At 31.8% G+C, this 19,519-nt stretch overlaps 1 protein-coding gene and 1 long non-coding RNA gene across 3 annotated transcripts; one reads left to right on the plus strand and one right to left on the minus strand.

Annotated features, from left to right (window-relative positions):
* Positions 1–2,161: 2,161 nt before the first annotated feature.
* On the minus strand, positions 2,162–19,265 carry LOC111701850 (nose resistant to fluoxetine protein 6). Of its 2 annotated transcripts, XM_023473314.1 has the most exons (18): positions 19,214–19,265; positions 18,923–19,007; positions 18,657–18,742; positions 18,141–18,317; positions 17,137–17,245; positions 16,427–16,576; positions 15,086–15,147; positions 14,104–14,190; positions 11,407–11,520; positions 10,432–10,533; positions 9,762–9,945; positions 8,412–8,535; positions 6,508–6,692; positions 5,868–5,947; positions 4,707–4,769; positions 3,433–3,524; positions 2,262–2,389; positions 2,162–2,217 (listed from the first exon to the last, which is right to left on the minus strand). In XM_023473314.1, the coding sequence occupies exons 1-18, from the start codon at positions 19,240–19,242 to the stop codon at positions 2,209–2,211; spliced, it is 1,866 nt and encodes a 621-aa protein (XP_023329082.1). In that variant the 5' UTR covers positions 19,243–19,265; the 3' UTR covers positions 2,162–2,208. The 2 variants fall into 2 exon arrangements, with proteins under 2 accessions (XP_023329082.1, XP_023329081.1); XM_023473313.1 differs by having other exon boundaries at positions 2,162–2,389.
* LOC111701851 (uncharacterized) lies at positions 11,707–13,567 on the plus strand. The gene is made up of 3 exons (XR_002765279.1): positions 11,707–13,031; positions 13,148–13,215; positions 13,344–13,567. It is a non-coding gene; the product is annotated as an uncharacterized LOC111701851 (long non-coding RNA).
* Positions 19,266–19,519: the final 254 nt, after the last annotated feature.

The following is a 19,519-nucleotide window of genomic DNA, read 5'->3' on the forward strand; positions in this document are numbered from 1 at the left end:
TATTGTCCCCCCCCCTGTGTAACCTACTGTTGGCAATCCTGTATATCTGTATAACTATATTACAGGCAGAAATTATATATGCTTGTAACAGCTTTGTAATTGTCAACTGTCATTGCCTATAGGTTCAGACGGATGAAGGTACTTTAGCTTAAATACTTTCATTTATGACTCATGCAATGGGTTTTAAAATAATAGATATTGGTCTTGTCCACCCCNAAATTCATCAAGTTCTGTATATTGTCCATGAATAGATATGGTTGTTGTCTAACAATACATACCTGAATATTGTCCATGAAAAGATATGGTTGTTGTCTAATAATATATATCTGTATATTGCCCATGAATAGATATGGTTGTTGTCTAACAATATATATCTGCATATTGTCCATGAATAGATATGGTTGTTGTCTAAAAATTCATACCCGTATATTGTCCATGAATAGATATGGTTGTTGTCTTACATTATATATCTGTATATTAGCCATGAATAAATATGGTTGTCTAAGAATATATATTTGTATATTGTCCATGAATAGATATGGTAGTTGTCTAACAATATATATCTGTATATTGTCCATGAATAGATATGGTTGGTGTGTAACATTATATATCTGTATATTGGCCATGAATAAATATGGTTGTCTAATAATATATATTTGTATATGGTCCATGAATAGATATGGTAGTTGTCTAACAATATATATCTGTATATTGTCCATGAATATATATGGTTGTTGTCTAACAATATATATATTTGTATATTGTCCATGAATATATATGGTTGTTGTCTAATAATGTATATCTGTATATTGTCCATATATAGATATGGTTGTTGAATAACAATATATATCTGTATATTGTCCATGAATAGATATGGTTGTTGTCTAACAATATATATCTGTATATTGTCCATGAATATATATGGTTGTTGTCTAACAATATATATATCTGTATATTGTCCATATATAGATATGGTTGTTGAATAACAATATATATCTGTATATTGTCCATGAATAGATATGGTTTATTTGTTATTGTCTAAGAACATATATTGTTTTAATATTTGGTTGTTTGTAAGAAAAGATATGTATGTTGTCTTCAAGAAGTGTTATAAATATAGGGCTTTCAATGATTACAACTGACTATGAGAGCAAGAATGTTTAGGAAATACATAAAATGTTTTATTTTAAACCAAATGTTGTACTTTTTACATTGCTTCTATTTCTATTCCAGATGCCATACAGGCACGTTTTTAGAAATTATTCAGTCTTTCCCTTAAACCCCCGTCCCCCCAGCTGTTAAAAAGTTATGAAAGGCTAAGAGTCCTCCACCTCGTCCTCCCTTAAACAAATTTTTGTAAACACCCTGTTGTTAAATCTCTAGCAGAGAGCAAAGTACAAATTATTAAATTATTTAATTAAGATGAAAACGGGGAAGATTTTGTACCGTTCCATGAAGTGTGTCCAAAAAAAGTATGAATATAGCTTGAATGTAATAATTAGGAATTAAAAATTTGTAACACCAATTTAAGCACATTCATGAAAACAAACAGATGAAGTTCATTGCATATAAAACGCTAATTATAAAAAATCCTCACTATTATGTTAAGGATTCTTAGAAACATTGCCAACAAAAACGAGGAGATCACATTAATGCGACATTACAAGTAAGATTTTGAGACCTCGTAGCTTCTCTAATTTGTAAAATCAAGTTTATCAGATTAAATAATTGAGTTGCAACAAACTCGAATTTTCTAATCCCCATATCTGTCCAACCTGATGACAAAAATCTTAGACATTTCAAACTAAGATTATTTGATCTAACAGAATTTATAGTTTAAAATATATATAGTCTACGGCATTGGATGGCAGAGATATTAGGATTAGAACATCAGAGTTTGTGGCAAAAACTCAATTCCTTTAAAAGAGTTCTTATATCTCTTCGATACAAGGATATATGTTTGAATATATATAAGATTTCTATATATAACGAGCAATTTACTTTTAACGTGAGACTGAGAATCAGCGCATCTTTTTTAATTGTTCATAACGCCTGTTAAGGAACGTTCTAAATAAATGAGCGTTGTTTGATTAGAAACATTTTTAACGGTCACATTGGTTTATTTTGAGCTTTAACTAAACCTTTGCATTTTACCATATTTTCTTTTACATATCTCCTTGTCTGTGATTTTACATATATTTGATATTATCAGCATATCTCCTTGTCTGTGATTTTACATATATTTGATATTATCAGCATATCTCCTTGTCAGTTATTTTTTCATTTTTCTCATTTCCTACTTCAGTTTTAATTTTCTCCTTGTTACGTCTAGAATCCCCGGATAGAGTTTTAATGAGTATTTTATCCAAGTTGATTACAGGGATCTCAACTGTACCAAACCATACTTTGAGTCATAGTAGATCAATGTATCATTACTCTTAGAAAAATTAGATTCAATTATAAACCCTAGGGCTACGGCCAACTGGGGTTTATCATTGCGTCCATCGGAGGTTTAAATTCCTATTGTTTCCAAATTCTAAGAGAGTAAATGACATTCCTTTGTAAATAGCTGGTTTTTAATCTGAACCTGTTTAATTAAGATGTTAGATTGGCGGGATTCAATGATAATTGTTATGAAGGAATAACTATGTCCGTTTTCTAACGTACCCTTTAAACCTGTATCTGATCAATAACGCGCGTGGAAGATATTATCGTTTTATAACTTGAAAATTGTTTGATTCTCAAAATTTTCTTCATCGTTTCTGTAGCAAGTAGTAGGTAACTTTTACAGAAAACCCCTGATTGAAAATAACCAATTTATATAAATATAAATTATGAATATCTCATTTATCCTTGATCAGACAAAGGTTTTAAGGGTACTGTTGTGAATTGGACATGCCACACAACACCTTGAAATTATACATACAATCCCTTTAAAAACAATCATGTAAAACTACAAGATAGAGGTTGTATATTGTTGTAACTTATTAGAACACCGGACAGGAACCAGTTTTTATATAAACAATAACAAGAAGTTGTAGACAAGAGGATTAGTTTTTGAGCAGGTGCCTCCAGGCTTAGAGTAATTATATTTACTATCGCATGTTGTGTTTTACTTGCTTCCAAATTACAGGGTTACTCACAAAAGATGAGACGTAAAGACGACCTTAAACTCGTAAAATGTTACGATATCGGGGTTAAATTGAGAGTTTGCCTTGAATTTAGTCATCAAAAGCATATTCCAAGAGAAAATACTTCAAGAGCTTCAGTGAATCATGAAACAAAAAGTATACATTTCGTTCAGCCGTCTCTGAAGTCTCTCTGAAGTAACCCTGCATGTCCACTTAAAATGCAAACAATACCTATCCCCCTCTCAAAACATTAACTTCTTGTAAACAATGGAGAATGAAAAAGGAACAAAAGTATGGTTTCCTAAGAGTGCTAGAAATACTGCAAAGGCTAGAGATACAACAACATTACTCAGGAATACCCAGGACAACATTAGCTCATCCTTATACATTGGTCTGAAAATTGAAAAATTAGATTAGTGAGACAAGATTCATGGCTATACTTGTTATCCTTAACAATAACTTTTTAACCAAATATACTTAAGTTTTGATGTCCAACCTAATTCTGACCGACTGAAAAGACAAAACATGAGGGAAAAAACTCTTAACGTTTGATTGGTTCAGGAGGAAATGACCTATAAGCAGGGGTCCATATAATTCCCAAAATAGCTGATTTTCCCAAAATTATTTTTTGCCCCCAACTTAAAAAAAAATGCCCCCAATTGTAAAAAAATGCACCCAATTAATTAAACATTTTCAAATTCCACTAACACATTTGCTCCCATTTGCCCCAATTATAAAGAAATGCCCCCAATTAAAATAACATTTTCAAATTCCACTAACATATTTGCCCCCAATTATAAAAAAATGCCCTCAATTAAAAAAAAAATTCAAATTCCACTTACACATTTGCCCCCATTTGCCCCCAATTATAAAGAAATGCCCCCAACTAAAATAACATTTTCGATATTCCACTTACACATTTGCCCCCATTTGCCCCCAATTGGAAATAAAATTTTTAGCTTAAAAAATAATTTTCAAATTCCACTAACACATTTTCCCCCATTATTTTTTAAATTGCCCCCAGAAAATATGAATTTGCTCCCATACAAATGCCCCCAAACATAAAAAAATGCCCCTCTTCCACTCACATCTGCCCCTAAAAATTCAATTATTTGCACCCAGTAAAAACAAATTTTACCCCAATTTTTTTTTGTTATTCTTTTAAAACAATTTCTTTTAAATTTCTCAATCCAAAATGGGATTGAGAAAGGAATTATATGGACTCCTGCCTATAAGTTATTGGTTATCAAATCAATCAATTTTAAAGCAGAGGTTAAGTGTATGGCCAAAGAGAATATATTCTATTCTCTATGTATATGGCTCTATAGTTCTGTTGCAGAAACCTCATAAATCCAATATCCTGGGTACACCAGACGGGATGATCCGCAAAAATATGGGCAAAATATCAGCCAAAAACTGCAAACAATAATCTTTTGCTCTCAAAACCCAAATCTGAACTGTTGAAAAAGAGAGATTATCAAAAATTTGGGCGTGGATCCGGATCCATTTTTTTTTCAGATCCGGATCCGCATCAAAATTAAACGGATCCAAAGCATAAAATCTGGTTTAACAGACCTTGTTGAATACCAGAACAGATCTATAACAATATAATGAACCAAGTATGCAGAGTATGTCAACCTGAAAAAAAGCATGTATTAAATATAGTATCATGTGAAAATTCATTAAACACAAGTCAATGGGTCCTAATCTAATCTAATCTAATCATCTAATCTAATCTAATCTAATTTAATCTAATCTAATCTAATCTAATCTAATCTAATCTAATGATTGATTTTTCTGCTGAAAATATAATGCTGAGCATAAAATAACAAATATGGATTCAGTTGATTCCAAGCGAAAGGAGAGCACTATAAGCAACCAATAGCAAAGCTGTTTTCAGATTGCTCGGGTTTGCTCAATTATCATATATACAAGCATGTACAACATTGTTATTCAAAAAAGCTAAGATATATGGTCGAAATTTAAGTTAGCCGGACGTTTCACCTTCTTTCCTTGGCGGCAAATTACTGAAACTGCAGTCAGGGCTGCTTTTTTAATACAACATAATTTCTTCAATATTAGTGTTGATACGAAATGAACTTAACATTACAGTAATGAATAATACTAATGATTTGACAAAAAAATTATTATTCATTATTTGTAAAAGATAATTTAGATTGCATACATCAAAATAATTAACAATTAGTTTTGATCGAATATTTCTTTCAAGAATTCTAGCCGATTGCGCGCCAAAAAAATATTGTGCCCCCCCCCCCCCTTGGCAACATTGGGCCCACCCCTTAAAAACCCCTTTTTTGAAAAAAATATTGATCCTTTTTTTAACTATGTAAACTTAAATTTCCAGGCAATCCCTCTTAAACGTCCGGCTATCGAAATTTAACTGTATCCACAGTTAAATTCTTTTCTAATTCTTGAACCTTGCAGCATTATCGAGAGAAAGGAATTGCATGTCTTACTCTTAAATCTAGTCCATTTATTTTTGCAACCTGATGGTGTCAACTTTAGATATTTCAAACTTCCATACCAGAATTCATAGTTTGAAATATCAAAGGTCTAAGACAACTGTGTGTTGGATTAGAAAATCAGAATTTGTGACTCAATTCCTCTTTGTAACTCATAAATACAATAATATAAATCCTACATTTTAAACAAAGCTTAATACACAGTCATACTTTTCCTCGTATAGTTTAGGATTTTGGGATTTAGATTTATGACCTGGAAAGTGGAACGAATGCTGGCCAGCTTAAGAAGTTATTAATTGGCCCCCCATAACCAGCATGACATGTTACTATCACCTAGCAAATATTATCAATAAAATACTTTTATTTGTATGTTATTAAAGGAATAAAGGATCTGTAAGCGTGCTTTCAAGAAAACCTAAGATGGCAAATAATACCCAGTTGACAGTGGTAACCTTGAAACCGATTATTTATCAAAAATCTGGAAAATATTGTTGTTTTTCTTGGTTTAACAGTGATAAATACTGATTAATCCTTCAGTAGAAATCAGCTTCCTAACTAAAAACATTGATATCTAATTCATACTCGATCAGAAAAAGCTTTTAAGGGTATCGTTTTGAATCGGGCGTTGCTATCTTTGAATGGAGGGTCACTTGAAATTGCGCTTATAGTTTCTTTAAATAATATTTCGGACCTCTTTGGGTCTCATTGCTATAGAGATACCATAATTAATAAATTAATAAACTTTATCAGTTTTCAAAATTATAAACGTGAATATCTAATTCATTCTTGATTAGACAACGCTTTTAAAGATGCCGTTGTGAATCGGGCATTGTCATCTTTGCATGGTAGGTTACTTGAAATAACGCTTCCAGAATTAAGGCTATAACACATACCCAACATAAGCAAAGGGACCAGGCAGGTCTATGCAAGGTTGCGTACACGACGGCTGTTAGTGTTGAAAATGTTGGTGCTTCAAACTTGTTGTATGGAAACATGCCGTACTCGATGAGAATCCCTGACGAGATTGCAACTATCCAGCCGATAACGACGAACAGATGGTTCATCTTGGGCATAACACCTACAAAATATTGAGTTACCGCAAACTAGACCTAGTAAGAAGGTCAAATTTATTCGACATTACTGATACGACTTTGTGACCTAGTTTTGATTTTTCGCCCAAGTGCGAGAAAAGTAAATTTATCCAGTTAGATTACATATAGGATAATCAAATTTATCCCGTTACATTACATATAGGATAATCAAATTTATCCAGTTACATTACATATAGGATAATCAAATTTATCCCGTTACATTACATATTAGAAAAATAAATTTATCCAGTTACATTACATATTAGAAAATCAAATTTATCCAGTTACATTACATATTAGAAAATCAAATTTATCCAGTTACATTACATATTAGAAAATCAAATTTATCCAGTTACATTACATATAAGAAAATCAAATTTATCCCGTTACATCACATATTAGAAAATCAAATTTATCCAGTTACATTACATATTAGAAAAGTAAATTAATCTAGATACATTACATATTAGGAAATCAAATTTATCTAGTTACATTACATATTAGGAAATCAAATTTATCCAGTTACATTACATATTAGGAAGTCAAATTAATCAAGTTACATTGCATATTAGGAAATCAAATTTATCCAGTTACATTAAATTTATCCAGTTACATTACATATTAGAATATCAAATTTATCCAGTTACATTACATATTAGAAAATCAAATTTATCCAGTTACATTACATATAAGGAAATCAAATTTATCAAGTTACATTACATATTAGGAAATCAAATTTATCCAGTTACATTGCATATTAGGAAATCAAATTAATCAAGTTACATTGCATATTAGAAAAGTAAATTTATCCAGTTACATTACATATTAGGAAATCAAATTCATCAAGTTACATTACATATTAGGAAATCAAATTTATCCCGTTACATTACATATTAGAAAATCAAATTTATCCAGTTAAATTACATGTTAGGAAATCAAATTTATCAAGTTACATTACATATTAGAAAATCAAATTTATCCAGTTACATTACATATAAGAAAATCAAATTTATCCAGTTACATTACATATTAGAAAATCAACTTTATCCAGTTAGATTACATATTAGATAATCAAATTTATCCAGTTACATTACATATTAGAAAATCAAATTTATCCAGTTCCATTACATATTAGAAAATCAAATTGGTCCTGTTAGATTACATATTAGAAAATCAAATTTATCCAGTTACATTACATATTAGAAAAGTAAATTTATCCAGTTACATTATATATTAGGAAATCAAATTTGTTTGGTTCTTCTCAAAATTTTAATTAGGAGAGAGTTTGCAATCCTAGGTTCAATTTACTTTAATTTGGGGTGAAGTTTTATTTTTTCAAGTAAATGGGGTAATGTGTACAACAGCGTTTACTTGGTATGAAGGACGGTCATAAGTGTTTCAAACAAATCTTTTATAAAGCCCTTAAAAATGAATGAATACGTACGTGTTTGATTGCATTTGTAAAAAAAAAAAAAAATTTTCTTCATTTTTCTAACAATTTATTTTTATTTTTCTTAACCTCCCTGGACTCTAACCGTTAAAGTCGGAGGTCTCTTTTTTTAAAGATACATTTTTCTGTATAACTTGTTTTTTCTTGAAATACATTGCACACATGAAAGAGGAAAGATATTAATAATGTTAAAATATCAGGTGTTATCACTGTGCATGCTAAAATAGAATTGATATAAATGCTCAGATTATCTCACCTTTTCTATGATTAAACCAGAATCCCAGCCAGATCCCAATAATAAAAGGAACTGCTCGGCTCCAAGGTTTCTTGTATATCAGATTATGCTGCTGGTCAGCATCCCGCACTCCGGGTTTATCACCCTGCAACCAATCAATCAAAGAAACTGAGTTCTAGCTACAAACTCTTAAATTCATATATCTTTGTAACCTGATGTCGTAGTCCGTGGGACTTTTATATTTCTGATAATTCTGTTAGATCAAATAGTTTAAGTGTGAAAATCAAATATTTACACCATCATCTTTCAAAGATAGGGATTATAAATTTTGAGTTTATGGTAAGAACTCAGCTCATTTTACAGCATAAAAAGATTCTATATCTTCAACAACAGGATGATTATTCACAATCACATTAGTGAAGTATAATTTATAAAGTATTATTTCTTTGTTAAAAAGAGATATACGAGAAACATAATACGCATTTGCTTGAGAAACATAATACGCATTTGCTTGAGAAACATGATACGCATTTGCTTGAGAAACATGATACGCATTTGCTTGAGAAACAAAATACGCATTTGCTTGAGAAATACGCATTTGCTTGAGAAACATGATACGCATTTGCTTGAGAAACAAAATACGCATTTGCTTGAGAAACATGATACGCATTTGCTTGAGAAACATAATACGCATTTGCTTGAGAAACATAATACGCATTTGCTTTATAAACATAATATGCATTTGCTTGAGAAACATGATACGCATTTGCTTGAGAAACATAATATGCATTTGCTTGAGAAACATGATACGCATTTGCTTGAGAAACATAATACGCATTTGCTTGAGAAACATAATACGCATTTGCTTGAGAAAAATGTGAATGGATTACGGAAGTCCATGTGTTTTCCCTCTGTAAAGGAATTAGATAAATGGATTAGAAAAGAAATTGAGTTTTAGCCACAAATTCAAATGTTCTAATCCTTATATCTTTGCAACCGGTTGGTGTAAACCTTTGATGTTTCAAACTTCGACTATTTTATCTACTAGAATTCAAAGTTTGAAATATCTAAGGTCTATGAAGTTGGGTTGCAAATATATAGGGATTAGAAAGTCCTAGTTTGTGGCAAAGACTGAATTCCTTTTACAAATACTATAGGGTTTACTGAACACTCACCTGGAGGACATCTGTTTCACAAATACTATAGGGTTTACTGAACACTCACCTGGAGGACATCTGTTTCACAAATACTATAGGGTTTACTGAACACTCACCTGGAGGACATCTGTTTCACAAATACTATAGGGTTTACTGAACACTCACCAGGAGGACATCTGTTTCATAAATACTATAGAGTTTACTGAACACTCACCTGGAGGACATCAGTCGGAGCAAAGTCATAAATCCAAGTTATGATTCCAGGTATAAGAGTAAAGATCAATGTAATAAACATGGCGGCAGAGTAGAAAAGGTATGTTTTTCTCTTCTTCAAGTAGAACATGCAAAGAATGAGAGGTGGTCCAATTAAAAACATTTGCATGTCTACAGACAAATACCTGAGAAGTAACAGATTGAAATAACTAGAGATAAAACCTAAAAGTGTCTAAGGTTACTGCTAAATTCAAGTTACTGTAAGCGTAATTTCGAGTAACCCTTAACATGTAAAGATGGCAATACCCGATTTATAATGGCACTCGTAAAAGCTTTTTCTGATCAAGTATGAATTATAACTCCATGTTTTCGGTTTTGAAAACTGTTTATTATGATAAGTAGCTTCTCTGCATATGTCTTGCGCATTTCTTGCTTATAAGAAAGACCGGAGATATTATAGGAATAAAATACTTTTCGATTTGGAAAAAACGAAGTTATCATCCAGATTTTTGATCAGGATTGAAGGATAACGTTGAAAATCAGGATTGCAAACTTTGCTTGACAATCACGTGCACTAGAACCCGCTATTTCTTAGTTTAGGGTGTTGAGGGGGTTACTTGAAATTACGCTTACAGTCCCTTTAATGGAATAAAAACTGATTAAATGATTACCAAGACTGTGCCATGCACATTGAAGAGTCTTTAGGAATAGTATTTGTTGTGTCTCCGTCAAACAAAGTGTGGATATAGAGAATCATTTTCCACCACTGATCTCTTAATTCAATACAAACTAGTCAGTTATAAATACAAAGAGAAAAGGGTCATATGTTCACTATGCTAGTAGTGCAAGACCAAATTCATTTAGATATGTCATATAAAATAGTTTGTCTGTCTGTTTGGATGTCTCTGACCATAACTCATAAAGCTTTTTACTCATTTGCATCAAAGGATTTGAGTTTTTGCCACAAACTCTGATTTTCTAATCTCTATATCTTTGTAACTTAATGTCGTAGACCTTAGATATTTCAAATTATTAATACTTATAGATAAAATAATCTAAGTTTGAAATATCAAAGGTTTGCACCATCAGGTTGCAAAGATATTGGGATCAGAAGATTTGAGTTTGTGGCTAAAACTCAATTCCTTTTGATTAGGAAACTCAGTAGAACCGTGAGAATATTCATAGCTTGACTTTAACATTTTAAGTTAAGTAGGTTCCCAGACTATAGCATCTTATAATATCTTTTTTTTATATAAACCATCCACTAAAAACATTGTCAAACACAGCAAATTAATTTGAGAATTTGACCAATGAAATATAAGCCATTTCCTTTTTCTCTTATATACTTTTTGTAAGCATATTCAAACAGTTTTTTTTAAATCTGACAACTGGACGTAAAGTCAAATTCAAAGAAACCAAACACATCTCGCCCTACTGTCCAGTGGTATATTGTGATTTATAGGTCTCAAGCTCTCAAGCAAAAATTGATGAGAATTTTGCCAACTTACTAGCTTCTTGAAAATCAAAGTTAACCACAAATGCTAAAATGTACAAAGGACTACAGAAAAGGTTTAAAAGCCCACTAGCGTTGCAATCTTCCAAGTCGACCCTGTCTTAAAAGTTGATGAGACTCAGGGTGAATCTACCTGCAAGCTTCTGATGCCCCGGAATCAGTATTGGGAGGATAAATAAACATCTTATTCCTAAGGGTTGCCAAAAATCCTATAACAGCTAGATAAGCCGGAGTTAACCTCAAATATCTAAACAAAATTCTTAAATGAAAAGAATTGAGGTTTAGCAACAAGTTCTGATTTTTTATACCCTAACGCTGCAACCCAAATTGTCGTAAACCTTCTATATTTCAAATTATAAATTCTGCAAAATCAAATAAGCTATATTTGAAATATCAAAGGTTTACACTATCAGATTGCAAAGATATAGGGATTAGAATATTTCAGCTTGTGGCAAAGACTCAATTCCTTTGACTTAATCTTAATTTAATAGCTTAAGCTTAATTTTAAGTTGTCCTATCAAAATATCGATAAGTTCTTTCTATGGAAAAGTTTTTCCGTAATGTTTATAAAAATTATAATTACTTTTTCATCTTTAAAGGGACAGACCGGCTATGTTGTAAGATCTGAGGATCTTTATAAACTAATGTGTGTTCGGGGTGTTCAGCGACAAGACGTTATTCAGCGTGTTCAACCAGGAATTCTCTACATACAATCGATCAATCACACGGAACTCTACATGCACAATTTTCTACATTTAATCACGTGTTCAAATCTATATAATTAATTAAGATTTTTAATGTATAACTATTTAAAGGCCAATTTTTATAAAGAATAACTTGATTTTGTTTTATATTGCAGAACCTGAGTTTTATGGTTAAGAATGTTTTATAATTCGACCTATATATAATATCTAACCAAAGCCTATATATAATGTCTAGCCTAGGCCTAATCATGTCTAGCCTAAGCCTCGAAAAATCATTGCCTAAATGAGTTTTATCTTTCAGAACACAATGGGTTAGTTGCGCCTTTCTAACCTGAATTTGTGTCTCTTTCTCCAGGTCTATAAATCATCCGTAATAAATGTTCAAGGCTCTCTACACAATGTTGCCAAATTTTATTCCTACGGATGGTTTATAGAATATATATAGATAATTGTGATTGTTGTGATTTCCTCTAAATAGTTCCGGGTACGTCTCCGTGCATTAAACCAGGTGAAAATTGCAAATATCTAAAATGAGCTTAAATAATATCCTGACTTCTCACAAATCTCTCAACATAATTCTCATGCTAGGCTGGCACGAGTCCCGTTGATATATAACCTCGACTTGCTCTGCTGACTCACGGAGAAGTTCTACTCCTCTTCAACATGCAGAATGCCTCCCCTGTGTGTTTGATTCCTGAGATGAATAAGTTCTCTCCTAATCCCACCTACTAATCTTGACATCCTGAGTCTAAGGAAGTCTACATATAGGTGAGGATCAAAGCTCACAACCTTTGAGCTCTGGAACTCGGTCTAATTATCTTCATTTAGACCTCCGTTGTCACGACTCCGACATCACCGGAAGCTGAGTTATCCTTGTTTCTCTGGACACTCGGCTGATACTCCAGAATATCCTGCTGGTACTCTAGAGACTCATCTACCTCTACGTACCAGGCCTCTACAACTTCGGCTTCATTGTAACCTCCCCTCCGATACCTCCACGGAAGGGCTCTGAAACTGTTTCCCTGATCTAGCTCCTCCTCTAGATTAAATACAGGTAATAAATCTAAAAATCACGATGCTTGTGATAAATGTGAGAAAGTCACCACTTAAAAAAGGATATTTGAAGTGACACATGAAAACTTCGATCAGACTAAATAAGCTCATTTTTAGTTTCCTGTTTGCGACTGCGGTGCAATTTAATGAACTATAGGCTACAAACCTCTGGACAAATCAACATTGTAAGTTTATTTTCTTATTATATAAATAATTGAATAGTTAACCTGGAGAAAGTTTTATTTTAAAGGCTAAAATTTTATTATTGTCATGCATATAATTAACCCTGCAGACTGATTTATTATGTTTTCAGTTCAAGGTTGAGTCCTGTATAAACTGCCTACCTGAAATATATACATAAGATTTAATCAGTGCAAATAGAGGTGAGCCGAAGAGAAAGAGTTCATGCTCGCTCTTATGTTTGTAGTTATTACCTGGTTTCTAAAGGTAAAATTTGAGCACATATGTAAGGTAGTTGAACTGAGAATGCAGTGTTGTGGAAAGTTTCTTTAGGATTCATTTGAGACATATAAAACTTTTTAAAGATCTGTAAATCCTGAGTTTGAGCGCAAATTCGAGGTCTAAAACTCCTACTTTGGGGGTGGATACGTTTTCAGAATCGTTTTTTTAAAATTACTAAATAACGACGACGAAAAAAAAGTAAAAATTTTACAGTAATCTATTTAGATGGTTGGGAACATATTTCTCAAAGAAATTTGTCAATAAATCAATGCTTCAAATTCTTTCAATGTCGTCTTTTCAATAATACTTCAAGAAAATCTGCAGAAAATCTTTGTGAATAATGAGAAACTAGAACAACGAGAAAATAGAAACTAATAATTGAACAAGATTACTTATTTTCGATGATAAGATTAATTTTTTTTCTCAACCTGTTCCTGAACAACTAATTAGTTTACTGTACAGTTTTGTTTACATTTTTTTGTCGTCGTTATTTGATACTTTTAAAAAAACCGATTCTGAAAACCTATCCACCCCCAAAGTAGGTTCCCAAGCTGGTGTATTATATTTGCGTGAAAAGGCTCGATAAATGAAACTGTATTTAGAGTTGTTACCTATGAAGATAAGTATTGAATAGTATAAGCCCATGACGAGAGTTCCTTTCTAACTCTTTAAGAAGGAGATAGCAAAGTAAGAACCCACTGAAATAATTGAGTTAATATAGATAAACGAGTTTTGAGCTAAAGGGACCCTCAACATAATTTTAAGTGGCCCTTCAATTAAAGAGTTGCATGCCCGATTCACGTAGGTACCCTTTAAATCTTTTTAAAACTAAATATTTTTATTTTCCGTATAGTTTTACAGGTTAATATTGGATTACATATTATATATAGAATATATCACAATGATAATAAACGGAAATTACATTTATGTATTTAATGTGTGTTAAAATAAACAGTATGTTACTTTTTCTATAAAAGTTGAAATTGTACAGCAATGACGACATTGTTCAACAACTCACGAGATTAGACTTTGGCATATTTCTTGCTGCATATCAATGACGACATTAGTCAAGAAACTCAACGGATCAAACATTAATATATTCATCATACATATAATTATAAGTTGATCGCTCATTAGGACAAATTTACCTCGGCGATAAGTGTCGAGAAAGATTATGAGAAGCGTTCCGATTTATAGTGTGTTATAAGTGCAGAACGGATCTAGATCTTTTATATTTTTTTCCGGAGTATATAGAGCTGCATACTTGACATCATGAGTGTTTGTGATCTATTGGAAGAGATCGCGTAACCCAGTATGAAAAATACTATCATTTAAGGAAGTGTGTTTATCGAGAATAAAAACATTCCGATAAATTAAAAACTTTATTGGATTTTTGGTCTTAAATCTTAGTCTGATATCCAAATCGTGGTTTTTCAATTAAAGTGACATTCCGAGTTATTCGCAGAAACAATGAAATAAATTAACAGAAATTTTAACTTGAAAGAAACCCCTCGATAACTGCATTATTGTCGTTCAGAAAAAAGGGAATGGAACTTATTAAAAAGGGGTTGAAAAATTTTTAAGATAGTTTACCTCAAAAAGAAAAATGTATCCACAGCCATGTAGGCATTGAGCATAACTTGATATTCAATATTCTGAAAATAAAGTATAAAACTTTAGTTTTAGAGCACATAGTATTACTTCTAGATTTTTATTGAATCTTGGAAAGCCAGCTTTATCTGAAAACTGTAACTTCCCTAAAAGGTGACCCACTGAACTTCATAATCTTTACATCCAGCTAAGTTAACATTCCTATGGTTATTCCGAGTTCCCCAATCAAAATTTGGGGCAAATCGGTCTCAGGATTCCTGAGTTATGATTGAACATACAAACAAACAAACAATATTACTACTTTATATTTATGCTGATTTGGGAACCCAGCGCTGCCAAGTTTACCAAAATTTACTCCAGCCGTTTACCCGCACTTGAACTATTTTACCATGCTACTAAATTTTTAAATCAAAGTCGACCCACTCAATTTAGAATATCAAAACCAAGCTAAGAACATTCCCGTTGATCTTCCGAGTTCCCCCATCAAAATTTGGGGCAAATCGGTCTGGGGGTTCCTGAGTTATGACCGGACAAACAAACAAACAAACAGACAAAAAGATTAAAACTTTATATATTTATATAGATTTATGCAAGGTACTAATGCAAGGAAAGTTATTTCAGAGGTGTACACATTTTTGTACTGCAGTGTACTGTCTGGAATCCATTTTCACAAAAATAATCTATGAAATATTCTGGTCATAGTAAACTGTTATGTGAATTTTCAAAATCATCAAAATTAAATGCTTTTATCCTCCTCGTATACTAAACGAACACTGATGCATCTTTTCTTGTTTACAAATTCCGCCCAAAGAGAACTGGTTTCAATATGACGCAGAGTATACGCGACAGCAATTAACTTTCCTTGCATTAGTACCTTGAATTTATGGTTTTACCCATAGATGATAAAGATAGATTGCGCATAAGACGACATTTTCATCTTGAACGATATGAATGTACAGAGATGTTTTAAAGATATTCCTATTATATAGATTAACTAGGTCGGTTGTGAACATTGGCTGGTCTTATGTCATTGAGTACTTGTGGTGTACATGAGTTCTGTAGAGAGAAATTTGAGTTAGTTTAGTCCTTCTCATGTAACATGTCCTTCTTTAGTTCTCGTCAATGTGATATATTGTTCAGTGAAATATTGCTGTTCAAATAGTTCCATTCCCGTAGTTTTTTACACTCTATATTATGAAATCCATTAAAACACCAAACCACCCCGCTTATCATTGAAGTACACTTTGACCCCTAGAAGTATGAGTTCTTGGTGATTCTTCGTACATAAGCTATCTATGTTTATTTATTTATCTATGGTTTTACCTCTGTTATTTTTTCTATCATAGTATTTTTAACAGTGTTATCAATCAGTATAAACATTGCTCCATGTCCGAATATGACCCAGGTCATGCTGATAAACCTCATCCCATGTATGCACCGGATACAGTTCGGAGATTCATTGCTGTCTAACAACTAGTCAACCAACAATGGAAATTGTACTTAAAGGTTAAAGGGACTGTACGCATAATGCCAAGTGAATGTGACCCTCCATGCAAAGATGACAATGCCTGATTTACAATGGTATCCTTGGAACCTTGATTTGATAAAAATGTGGAAGATATCGTCGTTTTTCTGACTATAAAAGTTTCTACGCTGATAATTTCTCCATTTATTTTTACAACAATAAATGTCCAAGTAATTTTCGCAGTTAACCCGCAGTGAAAATAACAGTTTAAAGAAACAAAAACATGGATATCTAATTCATACTTGATCAGACAATCTTTTAAGGGTACCGTAGTAAATCGGACATTGCCATCTTTGCATGCAGAATTACTTAAACTTACGCTTACAATCCCATTAAAAGGACTGTTAGCTAATTTTGGAAATTGGGTCCAAACCGCAGAGTTTGTATTGAGCCTCTTATTCAAAATATTTTTTAAATATCTAAAATTTACCCAAGAAAGATAATGTCCATCTTAAATTACTGGTCTTTCTGATGAGAAAATTTACTTCATTCCAGGTTGAAAAGTTCCCTTTGATCCATTTCTGCTGAGTGAAAAAGCTGCCACGATATTATCTGCTGTAGAAGTTGAAGTCCAGTTTACTTTAGGCATCTCTATTCCAAGTACAAAGTATCCATACCTGAAATAAGAATATTTCCATATACACGAGAAAACATGGATACTATAATAACAGGAAAACATATTATACATCTATAATATGTATAATGATTCTGAACAGGATTATTTTACAAAAACATATAACTTTCTAACTTTCTAATTAATTTTTACCCAATTTAAGCGTACCCCCCAACCCCCAACCCCAAACTTAAAAGTATAAAGTGACTGTTTGCGTAATTTCAATGCAACTATGGCAATGTCCAATTTACAACGGTACACTTAAAAGCTTTGACTGATCAAGTATGAATTAGATATCCATGTTTTTGTTTATCTAAACAGTTTATTTTCATTTGTGGTTTCTCTGCAAAAGTGACTGGAGCTTTCCTTGTTTATTAGAAACAATGCAGAAAAATTCACAAAAAAAACACTTTTCGAGTCAGAAAAATGGCGTTATCTTCCACATTATTGATCAGATTAAGGTTTCAAAGGTACCATTGTAAATCGGACATTGCTATCTTCGCATGGAACCTTTAAGTAGTGAAAATTTTGTTCAAAGGCCGAAGCATAACCGCTATCCAACTTTAATGTTTCACCCCCAGTTTAAAAATAATTAGGTATGAACCACTGGAAGATAAGTATTTTTTATCCAACATGAAATCAGAACTTTGTATTGAGAATCTCGGGATAAAGCATTGATCTCCATTTTTTGCAGATCTTAAGATTTATTTAATTCCTCTTCGAAATCCCATGGTTGCCAAACCTTGTAGAGATAATTTTAATTGAGTGATCTATCATTTATCCTCAAATCTAAAAATGCCCACATTTGATATCAAGATCAAGCGTTAATGATTACTATACACTAAACAAAAATTCCGACATATGATAAATTTTTTATATTAGCTGATTTTAAACTGTACCTCTTCCACAGATCCCTTATTGTGCTAAGTAAGACAATGCTGCCAATACTAGATATGATTACAGTGTACATTATGTCAACCCAGTCAAAGCTCACTGATTTATCTCTAGTAAAACAGTTGGAATCTCTAAAGGTTGAATATGCTTCAAAGAGAGCTGATACTGAGCCCAACATGTCACTGGAGTTAAAAACAAATATTAGTATTATATTTAACTTGACTTTTAAACATAAAAATTAAAGATTGTTATTCTGTTATTGCTATTTTTTGTGGTTTAATGTATCAAGTTGATCTAACTTTTAAAGGGTTAGCTGTACAACTAATGAGTAAAAGACGTTAGCAATGAGCAATCAATAAAATGTTATTTCCTTATATTGAAAATCTTGACTAATTAGAAAGATTTCAACTGAATGGGAACACACGGAAATTTCATCCATTTAAGAGTATGGATATCAGGATTTCTGGTAATTAAAGTTTCATCTATAATAAATAATAAAAAAATAAAAATATTTAGTTTTCCTAAGAACAGTATCAGTATGATTAGTCAGATCTCTGGCAACACAAGCGTCTGGTATACACACTCCCCACTTTATACCACCAAAACTCTATAATGGAAAAATTATTATAGTATTGAAAAAATTGTAACCAGTTAAAGGTACGCTAATTAAAAAATTTCCCTAATTGGGCTATTCTTTAAATATTTTGTAAATTTACTTTACTTCGCTTCCATTTATCAACAAGATGGTGTAGGGGGGTTTTTGCAGTTTTATTTTTGTATTACACACCTGTTGGATAACACCAGTCACACTCCCTACAACATCATTCTCTTTTTCATTGCTATTATTTCCCCCAGCTGCTGCTGATCGAAAACTGAAATTATTCGGCTGTAATTTTTACATTTACAAAAAAAATTGAGTTTTTGCCACAAATTCAAATTTTCTAATCCTGTGATGTTTCAAATTTTGAATTTTTTATCAAACATAATTTTAAATCTAAAAAAATCAAAGATCTACAACAGTAGGATGCAAAGATATAGGAATTTTTATACCTTATATCTAATAATTACTAATTATTACCCGATGCTTCCTTCACAGTATTTTCCCATTAACCCATCTTCATTAACCTGGATAGAGATAATATTGTACTCAATAATAATTTTACAAAAAAAAATGTTTCATTAACCTGGATAAAGACAATATAGTATTTAATAATAATTTTACAAAAAATACTGTCAACACAATTAAGAAGATTTTCGATTTCAATTTTGGTTTCTAACAAAGTTTCAAATAGCATTGATACAAATAACAATGGAAACAAAACTTCTCTTTTCTTTGTTTTCTTGAAAAATTGTAGTTTGAAAATAACAGATATTTCGACTTCAT

The sequence above is a fragment of the Eurytemora carolleeae genome, unplaced genomic scaffold (assembly GCF_000591075.1).
Source record: "Eurytemora carolleeae unplaced genomic scaffold, Eaff_2.0 scaffold218, whole genome shotgun sequence".
NCBI classification, from domain to species: domain Eukaryota; kingdom Metazoa; phylum Arthropoda; class Copepoda; order Calanoida; family Temoridae; genus Eurytemora; species Eurytemora carolleeae.